At 48.7% G+C, this 20,711-nt stretch overlaps 1 protein-coding gene across 2 annotated transcripts in view; it reads left to right on the top strand.

Annotated features, from left to right (window-relative positions):
• The window catches only part of LOC126503782 (acyl-CoA desaturase 3), a 51,670-nt gene extending 31,724 nt beyond the window's left edge, over window positions 1–19,946 (top strand). The window contains exons 4-5 of one of the 2 annotated variants that reach the window (XM_050145712.1): window positions 13,962–14,166; window positions 19,583–19,946. In XM_050145712.1, the coding sequence (XP_050001669.1) occupies window positions 13,962–14,166; window positions 19,583–19,815 (438 nt within the window). In that variant the 3' untranslated portion in view covers window positions 19,816–19,946. Of the gene's footprint in view, window positions 1–1,530; window positions 4,183–13,961; window positions 14,167–19,582 lie in introns of those variants that run through there. The other variant, XM_050145706.1, reaches the window with a different exon arrangement.
• Window positions 19,947–20,711: the final 765 nt, after the last annotated feature.

The following is a 20,711-nucleotide window of genomic DNA, read 5'->3' as shown; positions in this document are numbered from 1 at the left end:
AAAGAGCAGTCGTGTCTTTTTCTTTTTCTTTTTTTTTTTTTCCCATTCTGTCTCCTTATTTGGTGAGCTGGGAGGAAGACACAAAGCCTCTGTACCTTGTGTTTTGTGTCTCCCACTGTAAAACTAGGGGTTGTGAAATTGGGGAGAACATGAGAGTCAGGCAAGACGTTTCATGTAATAGAGGGAAGGATTAAAAATACTATCTTTGATTGGAAGGTCAAAAAACAAACAAGCCAGGTTATGGTGGTGCACACATTTAATCCCAGCACTTGGGAGGCCGAGGCAGGCAGATCTCTGTTGAAGTAAGAGCGGCGGCAGGGCTGCGTCCCCGGCACCCAGCCGCCCGCATGGCTAGTTTATACCCAGAAATAATTACACGGAAACTGTATTCTTTCAAACACTGCCTGGCCCGGCTAGGTCCAGTTTCTTATTGGCTAGCTCTTACATATTGTTCTAACCCATTTCTAATATTCTGTGTAGCCCACGAGCTGGCTTACCAGGGAGGATCTTAACCTGCGTCTGTCTGTCTGGAGCGGGAGAACCATGGTGACTCACTCAGCCTCTTTTTCCCAGCATTCTCCTCTGTCTACTCCGCCTACCTAATTTTCTGTCCTATGAGGGCTGAGGCAGTTTCTTTATTATTAACCAATGAAATCAACAGATAAGATACAAGACCCACCTCCATCAGATCTCAGTGAGTTTGAGGCCAGCTTGGTCTACAAAGCGAGTTCCAGGACAGCTCGGATTATTTACACAGAGAAACCTTGTCTCAAAAAACCCAAATGCAAACAAACAAACAACCTCTAAATGATCCTGGCTAAGTTTCCCTTTCTCCAGTCATCTCTGATTCACTTCTCTAGGCTGGGCTAGAATCTCCTGCTTGGGTCAGGAGGCTCAGAGCTATAATAGCAGGATCAATGGAGAATACAATAAACCTAGTGTGTCGTGCCTAGCCATGCTATATAAAGAAAAGGAGAGCCATGATTTTTTCAGTGGACTTAAAAGTGTGCCATTCTTGGGGGCTGGAGAGATGGCTCAGCGGCTAAAAGCTGACTGCCCTTCCAGAGGTCCTGAGTTCAATTCCCTGCAATCACATGGTCTCACAGCCATCTGTAATGAGATCTGGTGCCCTCTTCTGACATGCAGGAATGCATGCATGCAGAACACTGTATGCATGACAAACAAGCGGAAGTGTGCCCTTCTCAGAGCCTCGGCTCACCTCCCGGATGTCTTTAATGCCCTGCCTCTGTCCCCACCCAGGTTCCAGGCACCCCACCACCACTGCTTGTACTTCCCCAGAATAATCAGATTCTTACCCTATTAGCATCGAGACACGTCTCCTTCCAACATACCTTCAAATATTAAAGACAAACAGGGCTTCTGAACTCATTGCTTCTGAGCAGAAGGCAGTGGGTTAACCACTCACTAAAGAACAGCAAATGTTCTCTTATCCACTGGGTAAGTGGTGTGTGAAGAGGAGGAGGCGGCAGTCACTGGGCTTCCTAACTGCTCCCTGTGCTTCTCTTCCAGGCGAGGGCTTCCACAACTACCACCACGCCTTCCCCTACGACTACTCTGCCAGTGAGTACCGCTGGTACATCAACTTCTCGACATTCTTCATCGACTGCATGGCTCTCCTGGGCCTGGCTTACGACCTGAAGAAAGTATCTCCGGCCGCTGTTTTGGCCAGGATTAAAAGAACTGGAGATGGAAGCCACAAGAGTGGCTGAGTTTGGGGTCACCTTTTTTTTCCATGCCCAAAACCAGCTGACCAGAGGTTTAATAGTGTGGCTCAAAGAGTAGAAAATACCATCAATGTTCTAAAGAGCCTTGTTTCAAGACACTGTTATTGTAAAATATTCAAATATTAAAAGGTAAAAACTCTTTCATGGTCTAAGCAGATACCCTTTTATTCTTAGTCTTCCGCTCCAGGGGCCTTTTCACGGCTAAGTCCTCCCTCCCTCTTCATACTTTATTGCCTTCAGGGAAGCTGTAGTTAGCAGTAGGTAGGAAGAGACCTTTGAAAACTCAGCAGATGTTTTAAATTAAAGGGCTCCATGGAGGGCACTCTTGCCTTGATCTCTCTTGAGCGTCAACGGAGGTGTCTCAAGAATAGACTCCAAGCAGATCCTCCTGGACATTGTCTGCTAACTACCGTCGCGAAAAGGCAAAAACCGACAAACAAAAAAACTACCACAGACAGAAAAACGAAACCCAAACCCTTTCCCTGGCACAGGGCTTGCACTGTGATAAACTACCAGGGGAGTCAGCAGGCTGGATGTGATCCTTACATGGGGGCGGTGTCACGTGGCAGAGGTTATGTTCTTTCTGTGATTGCACCCAGCGTCTATCCAAGCAGACACCAGCCCCTCCACACAGCATCCTTCCTTTCTGTCCTGTGCCTTAGAACTTGGCAAGGAAATTCTTCCCATTTCAAGACGGAGAGGGATGAAGAGGCCGAGACAGGCAGCTGCTCACTGTTAGCTTTCCCAGGGAAAGTTGTTTGGATTGAAGAGTTTCTGATGGATGACTCCATGCCCCTCTGCAACAGTTTCAAAGCCCGGTCCCTTTATTAGTCCAGGTTGCTCCTTGGATTGATAAAAATCCAGGCATCCCTCCACAGCTGTAAAGGAGCAGGTGGGCTGTGCTGACTTCAGGTAGGTCTGGACCCACATGAGGACCTGCTCAGAAATCCCTAAAGAGTTTCCATTCTAGGCCATTTCTCAAAGGAAGCAGTAATAGTTAGGGTCAGGGAAAGCAAAGTGAGTTGTTCCCTAATTCCAGCAGAGGGCGCAAGAATGCTCACAGCGCCTCTTCTTATTTCTTGGAGAATTCTAGATGACCTAAAAAACATTCCCGACACACACTTTTTTCTTGGTATAGCCGTTTAAAATGATGTGGATTTCCACAACATTACCACCCTTAATGAGGACAGTTACACAGGCTGAATCACATCCCCACACTGCGGCAGTCCTGGTGTGCGAGGGTTTTCAGTCAATCCACTGGTCTGGATACAGTCAGTGCTTTGTTGATACTCAGAAACATGCCCTGCTACGATCCTAGCAATTTTATCTCGGCAAGTGTCTTTTCTCCATCCTCCTTAAGACTCTGGTACAAGCAGCACTCACTGTAAATCATTTCATTTTCTTCTCAAGTAAAAGTGAGGAGGCAGGAGAGATGGCTCAGTGGTTAAGAGCACTGGCTGCTCTTCCAGAGGTCCTGAGTTCAATTCCCAGCACCCACAGGTGGCTCGCTGCCATCTATGGTGGGTTCTGAAGCCCTATCTTGCATAGGGCTGTACATGCAGATACAGCACTCATATAGATTAAATAAACAAATCTTTAAAAAATAAAGTAAAAATGAGAAAATTAAAGTGAACGATTCTGAGGTATTTTGTACACTCAAACGGTTATGGAGCCAACACACCTAGTTCCAAAACATTTTCCTCACTCCAGAGAGACACTACACCCCCTAACTCTGACCCTTCTTCTCCTCCTCTCTCACCTCCTGTGCCCATCCTCCACCCCTGGCAACAATTTCTCTTTTGCTCTTGGTTTACTGTAGTATTTCACAGAAATAGAGTCATAGGTCTGGCCTTCTTCAAGCATGTTCTGTCCGTCTGCTGACAGCGGAGCGCAACTCAGCACTTGACTCCTTTCACTTTTCCTATTAGCACCTCATTGTGCCTAGACATCCTCGGTGTGGCCAACGCCTCCGGACTAGCTGGCCTGGGAGCTCCTGGGCAGCCATCTGTCTCTCCCTCCCCCATCTTCCTAGAAGAGTTCTGTGATTCCAGATACGCACTGCCGCATCTGGCTTCACCTGGGTTCTGGGATTTGAAGTCAGGACCTTGAGTCTGTCTGGCAAGGACTTATGCACTGAGCCCCCTTCCCAGCCTCTTTTATCCTAAGGAGCAGTCTCCTTTCCCCAGTTAAATTTCCCAGCTAAATGTGCGTTCAGTCTAGCTTCTGTCTCTTGGTTTTCTACAGACTGTGAGGTGCATAGCCACATGGGAAGGTAGCGTATCCCCACACTTTTGGTCAAACTGTACACAGGTCTCTTTTCTTTCCCAACGTCTATTTCCTAATTCCTTAGAAATACAGGTTCTTTTCCGTGCCGTTAATAAAATACCAGGCAAAAGCAACTTAAGGGAGGGAGTTTTCCTTTTGGCTTACATGGGAAGGTGCGTCAGTGAGGTGTTCCAGCTCCGCCGGCAGGAACATGAGGTGACCTTGTGTCTGTCAGGAAAGGCTCCCTGCGACTTCCTTTTGCCTTTTTTAATTCAGTCCAGACCCCAGCGTGTGTTAAGGTGCTACCCACATTCAGGGCGACTCTCCCCTTCCTCAGTCAGTCCAATCGGACGTACTCAAGAAGTCTATCTCTTTGGTGATTCTCAATCCAGTCAGGCTGACAGTTAAAATTAATCACAATGAAAACACTGAGGTGGCAAGCCTAAGGCCCTGTGTACCCGGTGACAAAGCTATGAACGCTACACAATTACTGGAGCATTTGCTTCTAACTGGCTTGGGTGTGTAACAGGAGTGGAGCTGTGGGCTCTTGCGGTAATTCTCCAATCCTCCTTGGGTCACCAACCTGTTTTCCACAGCGGCCGAACCACTCTCCATCCCCACCAGCAGTGTTTAGCGGCACCTCTGACTTTGACTCTGCATTATCAAAGCTGTCCCGGACCCCTTCCCCATGAAATACGGGCTAGGGGAAGTGATCCTAGCCTTTTCCTCTTTAAGGCTGTTGGAGGTGGCAGCCTGTCCTCCGAAGTCACTAAGGTACACTCGCCACATCCCCTCGGGGATCTCCACAGCCATCTTTTCTAGAACCCTCCACTTGGCCTCACACAGAACCCCACACTTAACCCCTACAAAGCTGGGGCCTGGGGCAGGAGGAAGCAGCTGTACTCAACGCTTCAGTCTTCCGGTAGCAGGCGCTTGCTCAGGCGCACCAAGCCCCGCCCCCGCTCCCACGCCCTGTCGCTGCCCAGGCAGGTCTGCCCGCCCCGAGCCCCACGCGGGAGGAGACAAAGGGAGAGGCGAGCCGCCCCTCCCGGGGTTACTCCCGGTCAGCACCGCCCCCGGGGTTACTGGCGTTCACTCGGCCCACAGCGCCTGACCCCGCGCAGCCAATGAACAGCCGCGCTGCGGCTCGGCCCGCGCCCGCTCCAATCAGAAGACGCCGCCGAGCAGTTTGCTCCGGGAAGTTGTCGGCCTAGGTGGAGGCTAGGGAGAGCTGCAGGGGCTGCTCCCTGTCGGTAAGAGGGAAACGCACCGCCAGCCGGCAAGAGGCCTTGGGTAATAGGGTTAGGCTTCCGGAACTTAGGCATCAGCCTCACATTTCTGCCCTGAACGCCTCCTTCTACCATAAACAGGCTGTTGTGACTGTAACCAAGCTGTTGGATTATTCCACTTGACACTTTAAAACGGAAGTATGGAGTAGCCGCCACCTCAGAGAGATCATTCGATATCAGCTCTCTGTTCTTATTCCATCGCCTGTCTACGCCTTACACAAAACAACTCAAAATTCTACAGAGGGCATCAAGAATCTCTCAAAATTTACAGTATGAGCCGGGGCTGAGGGGTGGCGCACGCCTGTAATCCCAGCCCTCAGTAGGCAGAGGTAGGCAGATCTCTTGAGATCCTGAGATCTCTGAGACCAGCCTGCCCTGCAGACGAGTTCTAGGACAGCCAGAGCTGCACGGAGAAACCCCCGTCTCGAAAAAGAAACAAACAAAGGCCCAGTATGTTCTGAGGGCATAGGCATAGGTGGTGGGCTCAGGGGGAACCAATGCCCATTGATTCCTGGCAGAGCCTTTACCCTACGGAGCCTGCCCATTAACTAAGTATGGGCTGTGCATACACATAGGTCTGAGAGAACGCGCGCGCGCGCGCGCGCGCGTGTGTGTGTGTGTGTGTGTGTGTGTGTGTGTGTGTGTGGTGCTGGAGGGTTAGGATAGCATTCAGAGTTGGTGGGAAGGCCAGTGCCATTATTTTTCCTTGAGCTATGGGCTTTCCTCTACAGATGAGGGCCAGGGCCACAACTGAGCCGTTGGTTGTTGCCATACCCTCCCTCTCACCTTCCTAGGAGACTGGGTAGGCAGGGTGGAGTTGTCAGCGGGCATTGCCACCATGACTTTCCGGTTCTCTCCTGTGGAATGTCCCCATTGTCCAGCTAGTCACCATGTGCCAGGCTGTCCTGGGGCTTGTGTTGCTGAACTAGATACTGCTTTCCAGAATGAAATCTCAAATGCTCCCATACCCACAGGAGAATGGCAGAAGGCAAGGAGGAGGGAAAAAGAGGGAAGAAGAGAAGAGAGGTGGTGGCGTGGAGGACAGAAGATGGAGCTGAGCCAGGGAAATGGGTACTGAGGTAACATCAGATAGTCTTTGGCCAATGAGGAGGCCGGAATTGACAAATGTATTATTAACTTTTTAAAGATTACTTTCTTTTATGTGTATGGGCATTTTGCCTACCTGTACGTCTGTGCACCCCTTGAGTATCTACTGCCCTCAGAGGCCAGAAGAGGGTGTAGAATCCTCTGGAACTGGAGTTACAAATGGTTGTGAGCCACCATGTGGACCTTGGGAACTGAACCCGGGACCTCTGGAAGAACAGCAGCCAGTGCTCTCGATCACTGAGCATTCTCTTCAGCCCCACTCAGCATTTTCTCATGGAGAAAGACAGGGACAGGATTTGGGGTTATGTCATGTTAAGACCGCATGTGATGTAGGCAACATCATATTGCTCCCGTTTGGCCAGGGCCTATTTTTTTATCCCCTCCACTCTTCCACCCTCATCTCCACCTGAGGCCACGTAAGCCAGCTGCCTCTGCACACCTTGACCCTTTTGGCAGGGAATAAAGGTATATGAGGAAATAAAAGACTCAGCCAGCCAATGCCTTTAAATCCACAACTCTGGGCAACAGCCTACACAGTGAGGCTGAGACCGGACAGCCACTGTATATATATTTTTGGTTGTGAGCCTAGCCTTTAATGGCTGAGCCATCTCTCCAGCCCAAGCCACTGTATATATAGAGCACAGCGCAGGTTCTGAGTTCAACGCCTACGCTCTGAAGCAAAAATCCAGCTTCAGTCCTAGAAGCGCTGGATTCTACTCTGTGGTCTCAGCTCTGGTAAGTCCTGGCCATCTGAGAGTCAGCATAATTGCAAAAAGAGAAGGGGCTTTTCCAAGCAGTGACTTCCTGTCTGTGTACATGGGCTTTAAAAGCATGGGACCACTAGTACAAGCGGCTGAGTGAGTGCATGCTCCCAGCAAGACTTGACGTGCTGCTTAGCTGAGTTCCCTATGAGCCAAACCACCTCATTCAGATAGACCAACGGTCCTGGGAATATTTGGGTTTGATAGGACAGATTAATATTTGACTCCAAAATTAATTGCACCGCAATATCTTGTGAAGTGAAAGAGGTAGGTGTGGCAAGGAGACAGAACCCAAGGTAAGAGTTTGATTATGGCGAGGAGTTTCGTGCTGAAAATTTGAGACCATCTGTCCACAACGCAAACTTGCCACCTTTTTGCTTTGCTGTATAATGAAATCTCTGCTTATGTGAGATGTTTTGGTGGATGCTGTGTGTGGCCCACACATCAGGCAGGAGAGCGTCATTCGGCTCTCACTTGGGGGCTTCAGGACCCCAGCCGTTCTTATTCTTAGTGATTGGGTGAGACGACATTGAAATGGACACATCTGGAAATACTTGGAACCCATAGGAAGAAAACAAAGATGAGGGACTCGGGGCCGGAGAGATGGCTCAGCGGTTTATGAGCATTGGCTGTTCTTCCAGAGGACCTGGGTTCAATTCCCAGCACCCACATGGCAGCTCACAACTGTCTGTAATTCTAGTTCTAGGGGATCCGACACCGCTATATACACAGAGTATATACAGACAAAACACCAGTGTACAATGAATAAATAAATCTTAAAAAAAAAAAAAAGATGAGGGACTCAATCTCCTAACAAGAAAGCTTTGAAGTATATAGCAAATCTTTCTCTGCCCTGCCAGCTCCCAGGTAACAACACAGAGCCTTGGTATTAATTATGAAAACTCCACCATAGCTTAGGCTTGTCCCGCTAGCTCTTATAACGTAAATTACCTCATTTATTTTAATCTACATTCTGTCACGTGGCTCGTTACCCCATCTCTCCATATTCCCCACACTGCTTTCTCTGCATCTAGCTGGTGACGCTGCGCTCTTCCTCTCCGAGTCCTCCCTGTCCCCAGAAGTCTCCCCCCAACCTCTTCCTGCCTAGCTATTGGCCATCCGGCTCTTTATCCCACCAGTCACGGTGACACATCTCCACACAGTGTAAAGGAATATTCCGCAGCAGAAGCATAATTTTACTCTCTACCAAAAATGAGTTTAATATCACACAACTTTGAAACTTTGTGTTGAAGAACAATAATTCACTTTATAAAATTTTTCTCACTTGCATTTACATAATTAACTCATTGTTAACAATTTTTCCAACTGTCCATGGAAAGGAAGGCTGCACATCTCCCATTTTGGGTTTGTTTTTTTTTTGTTTTTTTTTTTTTTTTGAGGAGGGGATAGCATTGAAACATCCCACTCCATAGTTCAGATTGGCCAGGAGCCACATATAGGCCGTCCTGGCTGTGAGCTCATGGTCACTCTGTCTCTGGCTCCAGAGTATAGAGATTACAGGTATAGCCAGCCACTCCAGGCTTGAGTTATTTCATGACATTCCTGGAAATTATCATAAATATTGGTGCGGACCCCAGTGGCACTCACCTGAAATCCCAATGCTCAGGAGGCTAGGATGGTGAGATTCCGAGATGCAGGTCAGATAATACAAGGCCTCATCTAAAAAAGAAAACAGTAATAATTCCTTGAGTCATAAAAAGCATGAAGTAAATACCACTACTTCCTCTGCTTTCTACTTCTGTGACTAAGTTGTATTGAGCAAATTATTTTCATGGTGCAGTCTGTTCCTAGTTGGATTCATAGTTTCATGGGAATCCCTTCCAGCTAACCCCACCTAACCTGGCACGGAGTCCCAGACTGTGCTTGTACTCCATTCTTCCCTGACCTACATTGGAGCACACAGATTTCCCTTGCTGCCTAGTAGGGCTGAAGAATGAAGGGTAGAAATTAGAAAAGATTCTCCAACAACGGGGAGAAGACATCCGCCCTGAGCTGAGAGAAGATCTACATGACCCCAGCTACCAGGATGAGGAGGGGCCCCCGCCCAAGCTGCAGTACGTCTGGAGAAACATCATCCTCATGGTCCTGCTGCACTTGGGGGCCCTGTATGGGATCACACTGATTCCCTCCTGCAAGGTCTACACCTGCCTCTTCGGTGAGCAGCTCCCCTTGTCTCGGGCCAGTGTCTTGGTGTCTCCCTTCTCCTTAATGAGGCCCACTCTAAGCCAAGTCAGCAGCCATGTCCTGTATGGGAGCCTCCATCCTTTTTTCTTTGGCTCCTGAGGGATCGACTGGGCTGGAAAAAGAGCCTAGCCGGATCGGGATGCAAGACTGTCAGCTCTGCTGAGCCCATGCGCATGGTGGCTTGGAGGAGTAGACAGGCGACAAAGCAGCAACTGTCCCTGAGCAAGCTTTTCTGTGTGGGTTTCTTGCTTGTCTGCTTGTCCTTCCCAGGGAACTTGCAGACAACTCTTTGGACCTCGCCCCCATCCAGACGAGGCTGGTTTGCCTGGGAGGAAGAGGAACCGGGTTCCTGTACAACTCAAGCGCACAAGCGTCTGGCTCCCCTACTCCACGTAGGTCTCCAGGATACAGCGTGTGCTGGTCAAGATGTTCTTAGGATGAAAGAAGGTTGCAGAAGTGTCTCCTGTTCCGTTCCCCATCCAGCCTGCTGCTGCTCATCTCACTGATGGATGCTACACCATCTAGCACGTCTTCCCTGTCTCCGACACACAGTTCTTTGGCAGACATTAGAACCCTTGAGAAGCCCAACCTACTGTACCGACTGCTGTACTGAGAGAGACAGTGTGTCCCTGGCCTGTCATGGCCTGGGCTGATGGCAGTGCTGTCCCTGGCATCTACAGGTGTGCTCTGCAGGTGTTGTCACTTGTGACCCCTGAAGCCTGAACGGGGAGAACAAGCAGGAGCTGTGTGGATGCAGAGGCACTTGCGCTGGCAGGTTCTCTTCAGGAGGATGCTGAGACGTTGAGCGGCATCAGGTGTGGGTTCTTTCTGGCTCCTCTCTCTTGAAGGGTAGTGGTAAAAAGAGGCTAGTTGGCCAGATGTTAGCTGCATCTGGCCCAGTCCTCTTAGGTCTTCTAAGTGGTGAGGAGCTGGACTCTGGACTTTCATCTTGGAACTTTTCCAGGTTCCTCAGGGAAATGCAACTGGGTGTTTCCTTCCTCAGGGTCTTGTCCCAGTGTGGCCTAAAGTGCATTTTCAGGGCAGGAATAGCTCGTTCTCATCACAAGGTATCCCATTCCCCATATAACAGGGTGCTTTATCCGTAGGTCATGGGGCGTGGTCCTGCTGAGGCAGCTGGGTACTGTCTGTCCTCTTCTTCCTCTGAGAACCCCAAACTTGAGCTGCGGTATAATGGACCCGGACATGGGTAGCATTCCTCTGTATGCTATGAACTCCCTCTCTCTTCCTCGCTAGGAGGGAGGTCTTCAAATAGTTCCGGCCCCTTTTAATTCCCTTCCACCTTGGGCCCTCCTTAAAGGCCTCATTCGGTTCAGTTCTGAGCTTGACCAAACTGTGTTTGGCAGGTCGGTTGCTAGTGCCGGGAGTGGAATGACCCCAGAAGCAAGGCTGTGTTTGCTCTCTTTTTGGTATCTTTCCATTTGCTATCTGTCATTTTTGGCTTTTGATGAATATAGGGCCATTTATACAATGTGTGGAATCTCCATACGTAAAGTTCTGCAGCCTTTGAAGGTCTATTGTTTCCAGCGGGGCCCTAAAGTATTGTACATAGCTTTTGTTTTGTTTTGTTTTCGTTTTTATTTATTTTTTAACCAAGGTCCCAGCTTTTATGTTAGTGCTACCAATCATAGGGACAGATGGCTACACTCAGTGTCCCCTTGCCCATCGTGGATCATGTGAGGTCTCTTGAGCTGTGTAGTCTCTGAAGTCAGTGAAGCAGGGCAGTGTTGGGGTGCTCTGTTGTCTGAAAGTTCATGCCAGAGTGGGAGCCAGAATACATTGTTGCCAGAAGCCCTAGCTATGAACCATGCTTCCACTTCTGCCAGGCTTGTCGGGCTAGAAAAACACTTTCCTCCTAAACTGTGATGTCATGTTAGTAGCGCCTAACCCATTCAAGGCATACAGTGAACGTAAGAATAGTAACACCATTGCAAAGCTTGAGCCGCTGTGCACATGAAGCTGTAGACAGGGCTGGCTGTCCCTGATAGAGCCACCCTTCTACTACAGCGATGACATGCTATTGTACTGATGGTCCCAGCTCTGTACTGCACGTGTGTCCCTTGCCACTTGGGTCTCTTCTAATTTGGCAGGGCCCAGATTGATCTGGCTCATAAACACCCACGTTTATGGTCCTTAGCACTGTGGGCATAGCTGATGGCCTTCAACACTTTAAAGAAAGTTAGCCTAGCTGGGCGGTGGTGGCGCACGCCTTTAATCCCAGCACTCGGGAGGCAGAGGCAGGCGGATCTCTGTGAGTTCGAGACCAGCCTGGTCTACAAGAGCTAGTTCCAGGACAGGCTCCAAAACCACAGAGAAACCCTGTCTTGAAAAAACAAAAAAAAAAAAAAAGAAAAAAGAAAGAAAGAAAGTTAGCTGAAAGTCAAAGGACACGGGGCCTGGCATAACACTCCTGCACAAAGACAACGGCTTGGACCCTGTTCCCTGACATTTGTCCTCAATACCTGGCCCTCTTAGCTCGTCTCCATTTCTAGGTGGACAGTCTGTGAGGGTAGGGTATTCTCTTCAGCCTTGGGGAACAAAGTATCCTGAGACAGAAACACCCCAATAGGACAGAGGCAAATAATCTCCTGGGCCTCCAGCTGGTCACTGGCTGAGGTCATGGCAAGTGCTTGTTTATACCCCTCCTTTGTGGTATGTAGGCAGCTCCCCAGCATAGGCTCCTACAGTTCTTCAGAAAGACAGTGGGTCCCTGTGCCCACCAGCTGCCACTCCAGCCAATCAGTGAAGGCTTGGCTCTCCTTTGTTCCGAGAGCCGCACAAGTCATGAATGTCCTGCCCACATGTCCCACATCTTGGGATGTGTCTCATCTCTAGTGCTTTGGTGTCGAAGGATCCTGTGTCTATTTACATCCCTAGGATTCACAAGAAAACAGATCCCCTTTCCAAGCCTTACAAAGACACAATGGAGCTTCAGAAAGGCGTCCTAATGTTCTCAGCAGAGGCGCTTTTCTGTTGGTGATCTCCGCCGTCTCTCCCTGCAGTGTGTGTGTGTCACGTGTGTCTACTGGCCTGGGCATCACAGCCAAGACTCTTGGCCTGTGGAGCCACCAAACCTATAAAGCATGGCTGCCCTGAGGCTCTTCCTCATCCTGGCCGACACCATGGCTGTCCAGTCTGCACCTGCTCCACTCTCTGCATCACCTCTACTGATGGCCCAGGGCAGACCAGAGGGAGTCAGCACCCTGAGAGCAGGCAGCGGGGGCAGCCATTGCCTCCCCCAGTCTTCTGTGGCCATCTAAATAAGTGTTTGCTTAGTTCTGAGGCCCAGAGAGCATGAGGTACTTCCGAGTCACTGGCTAGGGAGACGGGAGGAGAGGGTCTCTAGTTACTACTGAGTCATCTTTGACCAAGTTCCTATGCTTTCACACAGTATGGCTGATTCGGTCCTTCGGTATACAAGGTCATCCTGCGTCAGTTAGGCGCTGGCCCTGGTCTCCTACCTTACCCTTTGTGGTGCCTGCCTTAGGATTCCACCACGATGGGAATGAGAATGAAGTGTTACAGCCCCAAGAACTCTTGTTTCAGATAGCAAATGGGAACATTTCTAATGGCAGGGCCTCCGTGGCAGGCCCTGTGCTCGCATTTGGCACAGATGTACTCATTAAGTCTTCAGGATGTCGTCAGAGGTGGGGACTGTTATTATCCCTCATTTCAGTGTTCAGAGTAACACAGGGAAACTGTGTTAATAAGTAGTTTCATCAAGCCGTGTTCGGATAGCACCTGTGGCGGCCGTGCTGGCTAAGTCAGCTCCTGAGGCCTTCGAGGTAGAAGGAAGGGAATTAGAGAAAGGAGACTTCACTGGGATTAGGTGACAGCAACTGGCACCAGATAGCTTGTCCTCTGGGGAGAGGGTATCAAAGTGGGGCTCATAGTGGGATAGATAAGAAGAAAACAGGAAACAAAATTCATTTCTTTTGTTGCATGTAATATTGGAGATTCCCAACCTGTGTGTACGATCATCTCTGCCCTGGTGGTTTACACCCTGAACGCTCCTGCTCTCTGTGGGCAAAAGGGAAGAGGGTGGTATTATTGGTGCATAATTGAAGGGTTAGAAAGAGTCCCGCATAAGAGGTCCTTAAGAAATGTGCCCGAGCTCATAACTTACATGCTGCTCTTATTACTAGTTGAGTAACCTGTCACTGTGAAAGTATCAACATAGAGCTTCCCCCATTCGTAGCCACAGACCGACTAGCACTCCAGACCCCAAGGCCACCTGCTTCATATCCCCGTCTTCAAGGATTAGGCTGTCCATTAGGATCCTGTCCAACATTCTTTGCTTGAAGAACTGCTGTTCTTTGCCAATGAAACTGAGGGCAGGGACCCATCTGCCTCCTTCCTACCGCAGACTCTCAGGAAGCAAGAGTGCTATTTCCTGAATCTGAGACTATAAGTTTTTCTCGGAGGCAAGTGTGCAGAAGGGCTCCACAAGGCCCTTGGGAGACAGTCCTGGGACTCTCTGAGTTCCAGGTCCTGGCAGACACCTAGGCCCTTGCATTCCCCCAGAAGGGTTTCTTTTCTCAGTACTGGAGTCCTCTTTCCTGTCCTTCCAGAATGACGTGTATGAATGGGCCCGAGATCACCGCGCCCACCACAAGTTCACAGAAACACACGCTGACCCTCACAATTCCCGGTGTGGCTTTTTCTTCTCTCATGTGGGCTGGCTGCTCGTGCGCAAATACCTGGCTGTCAAAGAGAAGGGCGGAAACTGGACATGTCTGACCCAAAAGCCAAGAAGCTGGTCATGTTCCAGAGGAGGTGAGTGAAGGGGGCATGGGGTGCAGAACACCTGGGGTTTAGAGGCCCCACCTTTCCTCCTATTTTATGTGTAAATAAAAGCTGAGAGATTGTATGTTCAAGACCCATTTTAATGGCTCAGAGGCCATAATGATACTTTACTGTTTTGTTCAGCTCCACGCCCTTTGAGCAATTTTCCTGAATGCAATTAAATACAATTTGATCTACTATCACTAACTAGCTAGTCATAGACATAAAAATGAATACAGCCGAGTCTTTTCCCTCAAGGAATTTATAGTCTATTGAGGTTGAGAGACAAGGCAAGTATTAAATAATCATGATACAAGAGAGAATATACACAGTATTAATCCCAGCATTTGGGAGGCAAAGACAGTGATCTCTGTGACTTCAAGGCCAGCCTGGTCTACAAAGTGAGTTTCAGTATAACCAGGGCTACACAGAGAAACCCTATCTTGAAAAATGGGGAGGGGGGGGGAAGAACTCAAAGGCAGATGGACAAGAACCCAGGCAGCAGATCTTGGAGGCTGAGGTTGTGATTTAGCCCTCATCTGTCTGATGAACACAGTTTTGTGCTTCTGAGGAAAAGAATAATGACTTTCTTGTCAGGAGACAGGCAGTCCTAGACTTGACACACTGGCCTCTAGTGGTGGGATCCTAGAAGAGTCATTAAATGTGTCCACATTGCCTCATTTAAAAATTTATATAAGGCCAGGTGGTGGTGGCGCACGCCTTTAATCCCAGCACTCGGGAGGCAGAGGCAGATGGATCTCTGTGAGTTCAAGGCCAGCCTTGTCTACAAGAGCTAGTTCCAGGACAGCTAGAACTGTTATACAGGGAAACCCTGTCTCGAATATGTGTGTGTGTGTGTGTATGTACATATATATGTGTGTGTATACATATATATATATGACCATGTGTTTAACAGATGTCTACCCCATTCTCTCCTGATGGTTTCAGCCCTCGTCCTTCCCCCATACTCTAGAGGTAGGAAGAAAAGCAGCGCAGGTATGCTGCAGGAATGGATGGATGCTTCCCGTGGCTGTGAGAGTCCTCTCTCCATACTCGGTGTGTGCTCCCTCCCTGTAGGCACTACAAGCCCGGCCTCCAGCTCATGTTCCTCATCCTGCCCACGCTGATGCCCTGGTATTGCTGGGGTGAAACTTTTCTACACAGCTTTTCTGTTGCCGCTTTACTGAGCTATGCCTTGGTGCTTAGTGCCACCTGGCTGGGGAACAGTGCTGCCCTCCTTTACGGGTATCACCCTCATAACAAGAACACTAGAGCCTGAGAGACTGTGCCGACTTCAGTGGGAGCTCTGGGTAAATCAGCTGTTTACAGCATGAGCACATCCATTGGTCTGCTAGTCAGGATTCTCTGCCCTCTGAAAGACCAGAGATTTGTTTGTTTTTTGAGACAGATTTTCTCTGTATAACAGCCCTAGCTGTCCTGGCACTCACTCTGTAGATCAGGCTGGTCTTGAACTCACAGAGATCCACCTGCCTCTGCCTCCCAAGTGCTAGGATTAAAGACGTGTACCACCACCACCACCTGCCCAGATTTGTTTGAAGTCAGGATCTTACTCTGTAACCCAGGCTGACCTGGAACCCACTTTGTAGCCCAGGCTGGCCTCAGAGTTGTGACAGTATCCCTGCCTCAGCCTCCAAAAGGCTGGAATTGCAGGTGTGAGCCAGCATATGTGGCTCCTAAAGTTTTCCATGATAATTTGTGTCTCAGTTCTTCTGTCTAAAACTAGAGTTTATTAGCTGAGTACAAAGCTAATCTGGTCTACATAGCAAGTTATAGGCCAGTCAGGGCTACATAGTAAAGCCCTGTCTCAATAATAAAGAACATCAAAAAGCTAAACCAATTAGGTATTATATAAGAAACCCATATGAAAGTCAGGCAACATGTCTACTATAAAAAAGAAACGGTGAAAAACATCAGGTTCCCAAATGATCTCCAAATGCCATGAGAATCAAGCCGCTTTTTAAACAGGGCCTCCTGGCTGCCTTGGAGTTTGCTATTTAGGCCAAACTGGCCTTGAACTCACAGAGAGTCCTTGTGTCAGCTGTCCTGAGAGCAGTGATTAAAGGTGTGAGCCACTGCACCTAGCCTACAATAAATCCGTTTAAGTTTGTCATTGCCCTGTGCCCTCTGGCTGGCTAGGCTCTCACTTGGGGGAGGAAGCAAATGAATAGAACAGCAGGGTCGACTGGGCAGGCAGTGAAGCTCAGTGTCTAGCATTTAATCATGCAATGTAAATGCAGAAGGACTCGGACAGGGTTCCCTCACTCAATGCTCCACTCTGAGTGGGTCTTCATCTTCCTGCCCTAGCTGTCTCCATTGGATGCCTTCCTCCTCTGAAGATGCTCCTACTTTGACCCTCCTGAAATAAATCACTTTCCCTTTACAATACTAGATTTTCATAGGCGAGCGTGGCTTGAGTGGTGTTCTGTGCGGTAACTGGAAATGAGCTTCTTCAGTTCATGTCCTCAGGACTTGTCCAGAGTGGCTGCCAGGCCTCTTTCTTTACCTCTTATCTGGTCTTTTGTCTGCTTACCTCACCCTTGGTTCTTCTCTAGCTGTTTCCTGCCACGTTAGTCTTTTGTGTTTTTTTGTTTCATTGCGTCTTGAATTACCTCCCCCACTGTCATATGCTCAAGTTATCTGAGAAAGCTGATCTCCGAAGAGATGCCCCAGTTGCTACAGCAACCCTTGCCTCATTCTGTTTTAAATCTAACACTCAAAGCCTCGGATATAGAAGTTACAATCCTCTGTCAGCAGCCTTAGCCAGGTGCCCTCCCCCCACCCCCGCCAAGTCTACACTGTGGACAACGGGGCATGCAGATAGAATCCTTAAACACCAGGAGCCCTGTCAGAAGCCTTTCCGGGTCCAAAATCCCTTTCCCTGCCTCTGGTTCATATCACCCCTAACTATCTGGGGTTCCTCACTTCTCACTTCTCTTACTAGTTGTTCTCTATGCTAAAGCTGAGGGAGTGCTGTGGTTCTTGAGGGAATCGTCAGAAAGGCAGGTTCTGCCTACAGCTGACGGTCTGTAAAGTTTTCATTTATCCGGCAGTCATTACCCTGAACCTAAAAATGTGTATTGACTTTTCAAAGTGAATGCCCATATTAGGAGTATCCACAGTTAGAAGGACTTGCTAAGTGTTTTCAGAGTGGTTCTAAATTATTAGTCCCTCCCTCCCCTAAGATCAAAGATGACAGCAGCCCCCAGGGAACTGCCTGGGGGGGGGAGACTCTGGGCCTTGGCCTCCCTTCCTTTGGCTTTTGGTTGCTGTTGCTTTTTCTGTTGGAATCTCTCACACTGAACAGAAAACACCAATATAGCATGGGGAAGCTTGAGCTGGCTTACCTTTGTTAGAAGCATTCATTCCTCCCCTCCCCCACCAGACCACGTGAGCCTCCCCATACAGACACAGAGCCCTTCTCGGGTCAGGATTTATGTTTGCTCTGTGTTTTTCCCCAGGAAAATCATCTTCCCTCAGAGAACTATGCTGCTGTGAACTGAATAGATGACCCTGTGTCTTCTATCCTGAGGAAATAAAGCGACCTCAGAGGCATCGTAATATTGAGTGATCTCACTGATGATGTGTGGAGGATTTAGGGGAAGGATGTTTCTCTTGTGCTAACTGGATGAGGGAAGATGACCTTAACCCACTGGGCAGTGGTGGCGAATGCCTGTAATCCCAGCACTGAGGAGGCAGAAGCAGGCGGATTTGCCAGCCTGGTCTACAGAGTGAGCTGCAAGACAGACATAGCTGTTACACAGAGAAATTGTCTCAAAAAAAAAAAAACAAAAACAAAACAGAAGATGACCTTAACCTCCTCTTGTACTGTCTTTCCTTCCTTCCTTCCTTCCTTCCTTCCTTCCTTCCTTCCTTCCTTTTTACTAAGAGGATTCTCTGGATAATCCTGGCTGTCCTGAAACTCACTCTGTAGAGCAGGCTGGCCTTGAACTCAAGAGATCACCTGCCCCTGCCTCCCAAGTGCTGGGACTAAAGGTGTGCCCACACCACACCACCACAGCCCTGCTGTGCATAACACTCTTTTAAAAAATGCTCAAGTATCAAAAGGCAGTTCCTCTCCCTTATGACGCTAAACTGACATACTTACCTTCTCACGCGGTCCTTTCTCCCCCATTTCCCACGGGGGTCATTCCTAGTCCTTTCTTCTCTAACGTCTTTTGGGTAGGCCAGTGATAAAGTCTTTGCCTCAGGAAACGCTCAGTGAAGCACCCTGTACTTCACGGTAGGTGGCTTAAACTAGAGATGCAACAGTCTTAGTTGTCTTGAACCTGTGTCCTCTAGACACAAGTGGAAAAGAACTTTATTGACAGAGCTTGCAAAGCAGGCAAATTATAATGGGGGACTCACCATGCCAGAGTGATTCTTTTTTTTTTTTAAAAGATTTATTTATTTATTATGTATACAACATTCTGCCTCGATGTATGCCCGCACTCCAGAGGAGGGCGCCAGATATCAATACAGATGGTTGTGAGCCACCATGTGGTTGCTGGGAATTGAACTCTGAACCTCTGGAAGAGCAGCCAGTGCTCTTAACCTCTGAGCCATCTCTCCAGCCCCCAACCAGGGTGATTCTTAAGCAGGGATGGCATTACATGAAGTGAGTTATAAGGAAGTCTTTCTGTGATCAGACCTGGCTGCTTCTCAAGGAGACATGGGGCATGCACATGCATGCACACACATACCACATTCATGCGTACACACACTATACACACAAACCCCACACACATACCACACGTACACACACACACACCACACATACACACCACACATATACCACACGCACACACACATACTATACACACACCACACTGTAACAGCATTTCAATTGCATTTTAATAAATAAAGCTTGCCTGGGGATTGGGAGAGTAAAAGAGCCCCACTGGTCAGCCTTACAGGCCAGGCAGTAGTAGCACACACCTTTAATCCCAGTAGCCACACTAGTTGTCATAGAAACCAGGCAGTGCATGCCTTTAATCCCAGAACTAGAGAGGATTATAAAATGGGAGGAGACAGCTCTCATACATTCTGAGATTCCTGGAGGCAGGATCACCATTTTGGACTGAGGTCGAGGTAAGAGCCAGTGGCTGGCTGCTTTGCTTTTTGGATCTTCAGGTTGAACCCCAATTTCTCTCCGTGAGTTGTTATTACTCGTGCTTCAACATAACACACACAGCATACTTCTTTCTGTCCTGAGCCCCAGAGCTTGGCAATGTCAGAACACAGCTGTAAATCCAGTATGAAAATATTCCTGAGTAAAGGTCAAAAACACCCATTTATGTAGCAAGTAGTCTCAGCTGGGAAAGGAATTTGTTTTTCTGTTATAACAAGATCTCCTGTTTCCATCCTCCTGAATATTAACCTTCATCAGGCGATGAAAGGAGACAGAGACAGAGACCCACATTGGAGCACCGGACTGAAATCTCAAGGTCCAAATCAGGAGCAGAAGGAGAGAGAGCACGAGCAAGGAACTTAGGACCGCGAGGGGTGCACCCATACACTGAGACAAGGGGGATGTTCTATTGGGAACTCACCAAAGCCAGCTGGCCTGGGTCTGAAAAAGCATGGGATAAAACCAGTCTCACTGAACATAGCGGACAATGAGGACTACTGAGACCTCAAGAACAATGGGTTTTTGATCCTACTGCACGTATTGGCTTTGTGGGAGCCTAGGCAGTTTGGATGCTCACCTTACTAGACCTGGATGGAGGAGGGTGGTCCTTGGACTTCCCACAGGGCAGAGAACCCTGATTGCTGACGAGGGAGGGGGACTTGATTGGGGGAGAGGGAGGGAAAGGGGAGGCGGCGGTGGGGAAGAGACAGAAATCTTTAATAAATAAAAAAATTTTAAAAATTAAAAAATTAAAAAAAAAAACAAGATCTCCTGTTTCATAGAACAAGAGGTATTCAGGTAGGGCGTGTTCAGAATGGGCGAGTAAGACGTTCTTAAAGTTCTGAGCAGTCCATGAGATGCTGCTCACCCAGCTTCCTCCATTTCTCTGCTCTGCCATCTCTGGGATTGCCTCTAATGGTGGTAAGATGCTGTGGGACTTGTGAACTCCCTAAGCAAGAAAGGAGTAGAAAGTAGAGTTGGCCTGACCAGAACGGGTGGTGACCTGATTCTCTGAGTGTGACTGAAGTTTCTACCTTAGAAGGAGGGTCATAAGGAGACACAGAGGAGACTGGAGGAAATGTCTGGGCCACCTGTCTTTCCCATTCCAAGGCAGAGAGGCTGAGGGGCAGTGTTGGGAGAGTTTCTCGGAAGTAACTTCCTGGAAGAAGCCTCTATAAGATACCCAGGGGAGTATAAACTTCCTGAGCAGGGGCTTAGTGTTCAACATTGAAACATTTTCAATGCCAGGTCCCTTTATTAATCCAAATTGCTTCTTGGATTGATAAACTCTAGGCCTCTGCCCGCAATGTTATGCTTCTTCTCCCATATTCCTTGCTCTGAACCATCTCGTCCTGCATGGCTGCCTTGGTGGTAGGGTGGGACCCTC

This window comes from Alexandromys fortis, unplaced genomic scaffold (assembly GCF_014885135.2).
Source record: "Alexandromys fortis isolate MF-2015 unplaced genomic scaffold, M_Fortis_MF-2015_v1.1 scaffold_16, whole genome shotgun sequence".
Lineage (NCBI taxonomy): Eukaryota > Metazoa > Chordata > Mammalia > Rodentia > Cricetidae > Alexandromys > Alexandromys fortis.
Note: the sequence above shows the minus strand (reverse complement) of the source record. Positions and strands in the feature narration are given on the sequence as shown.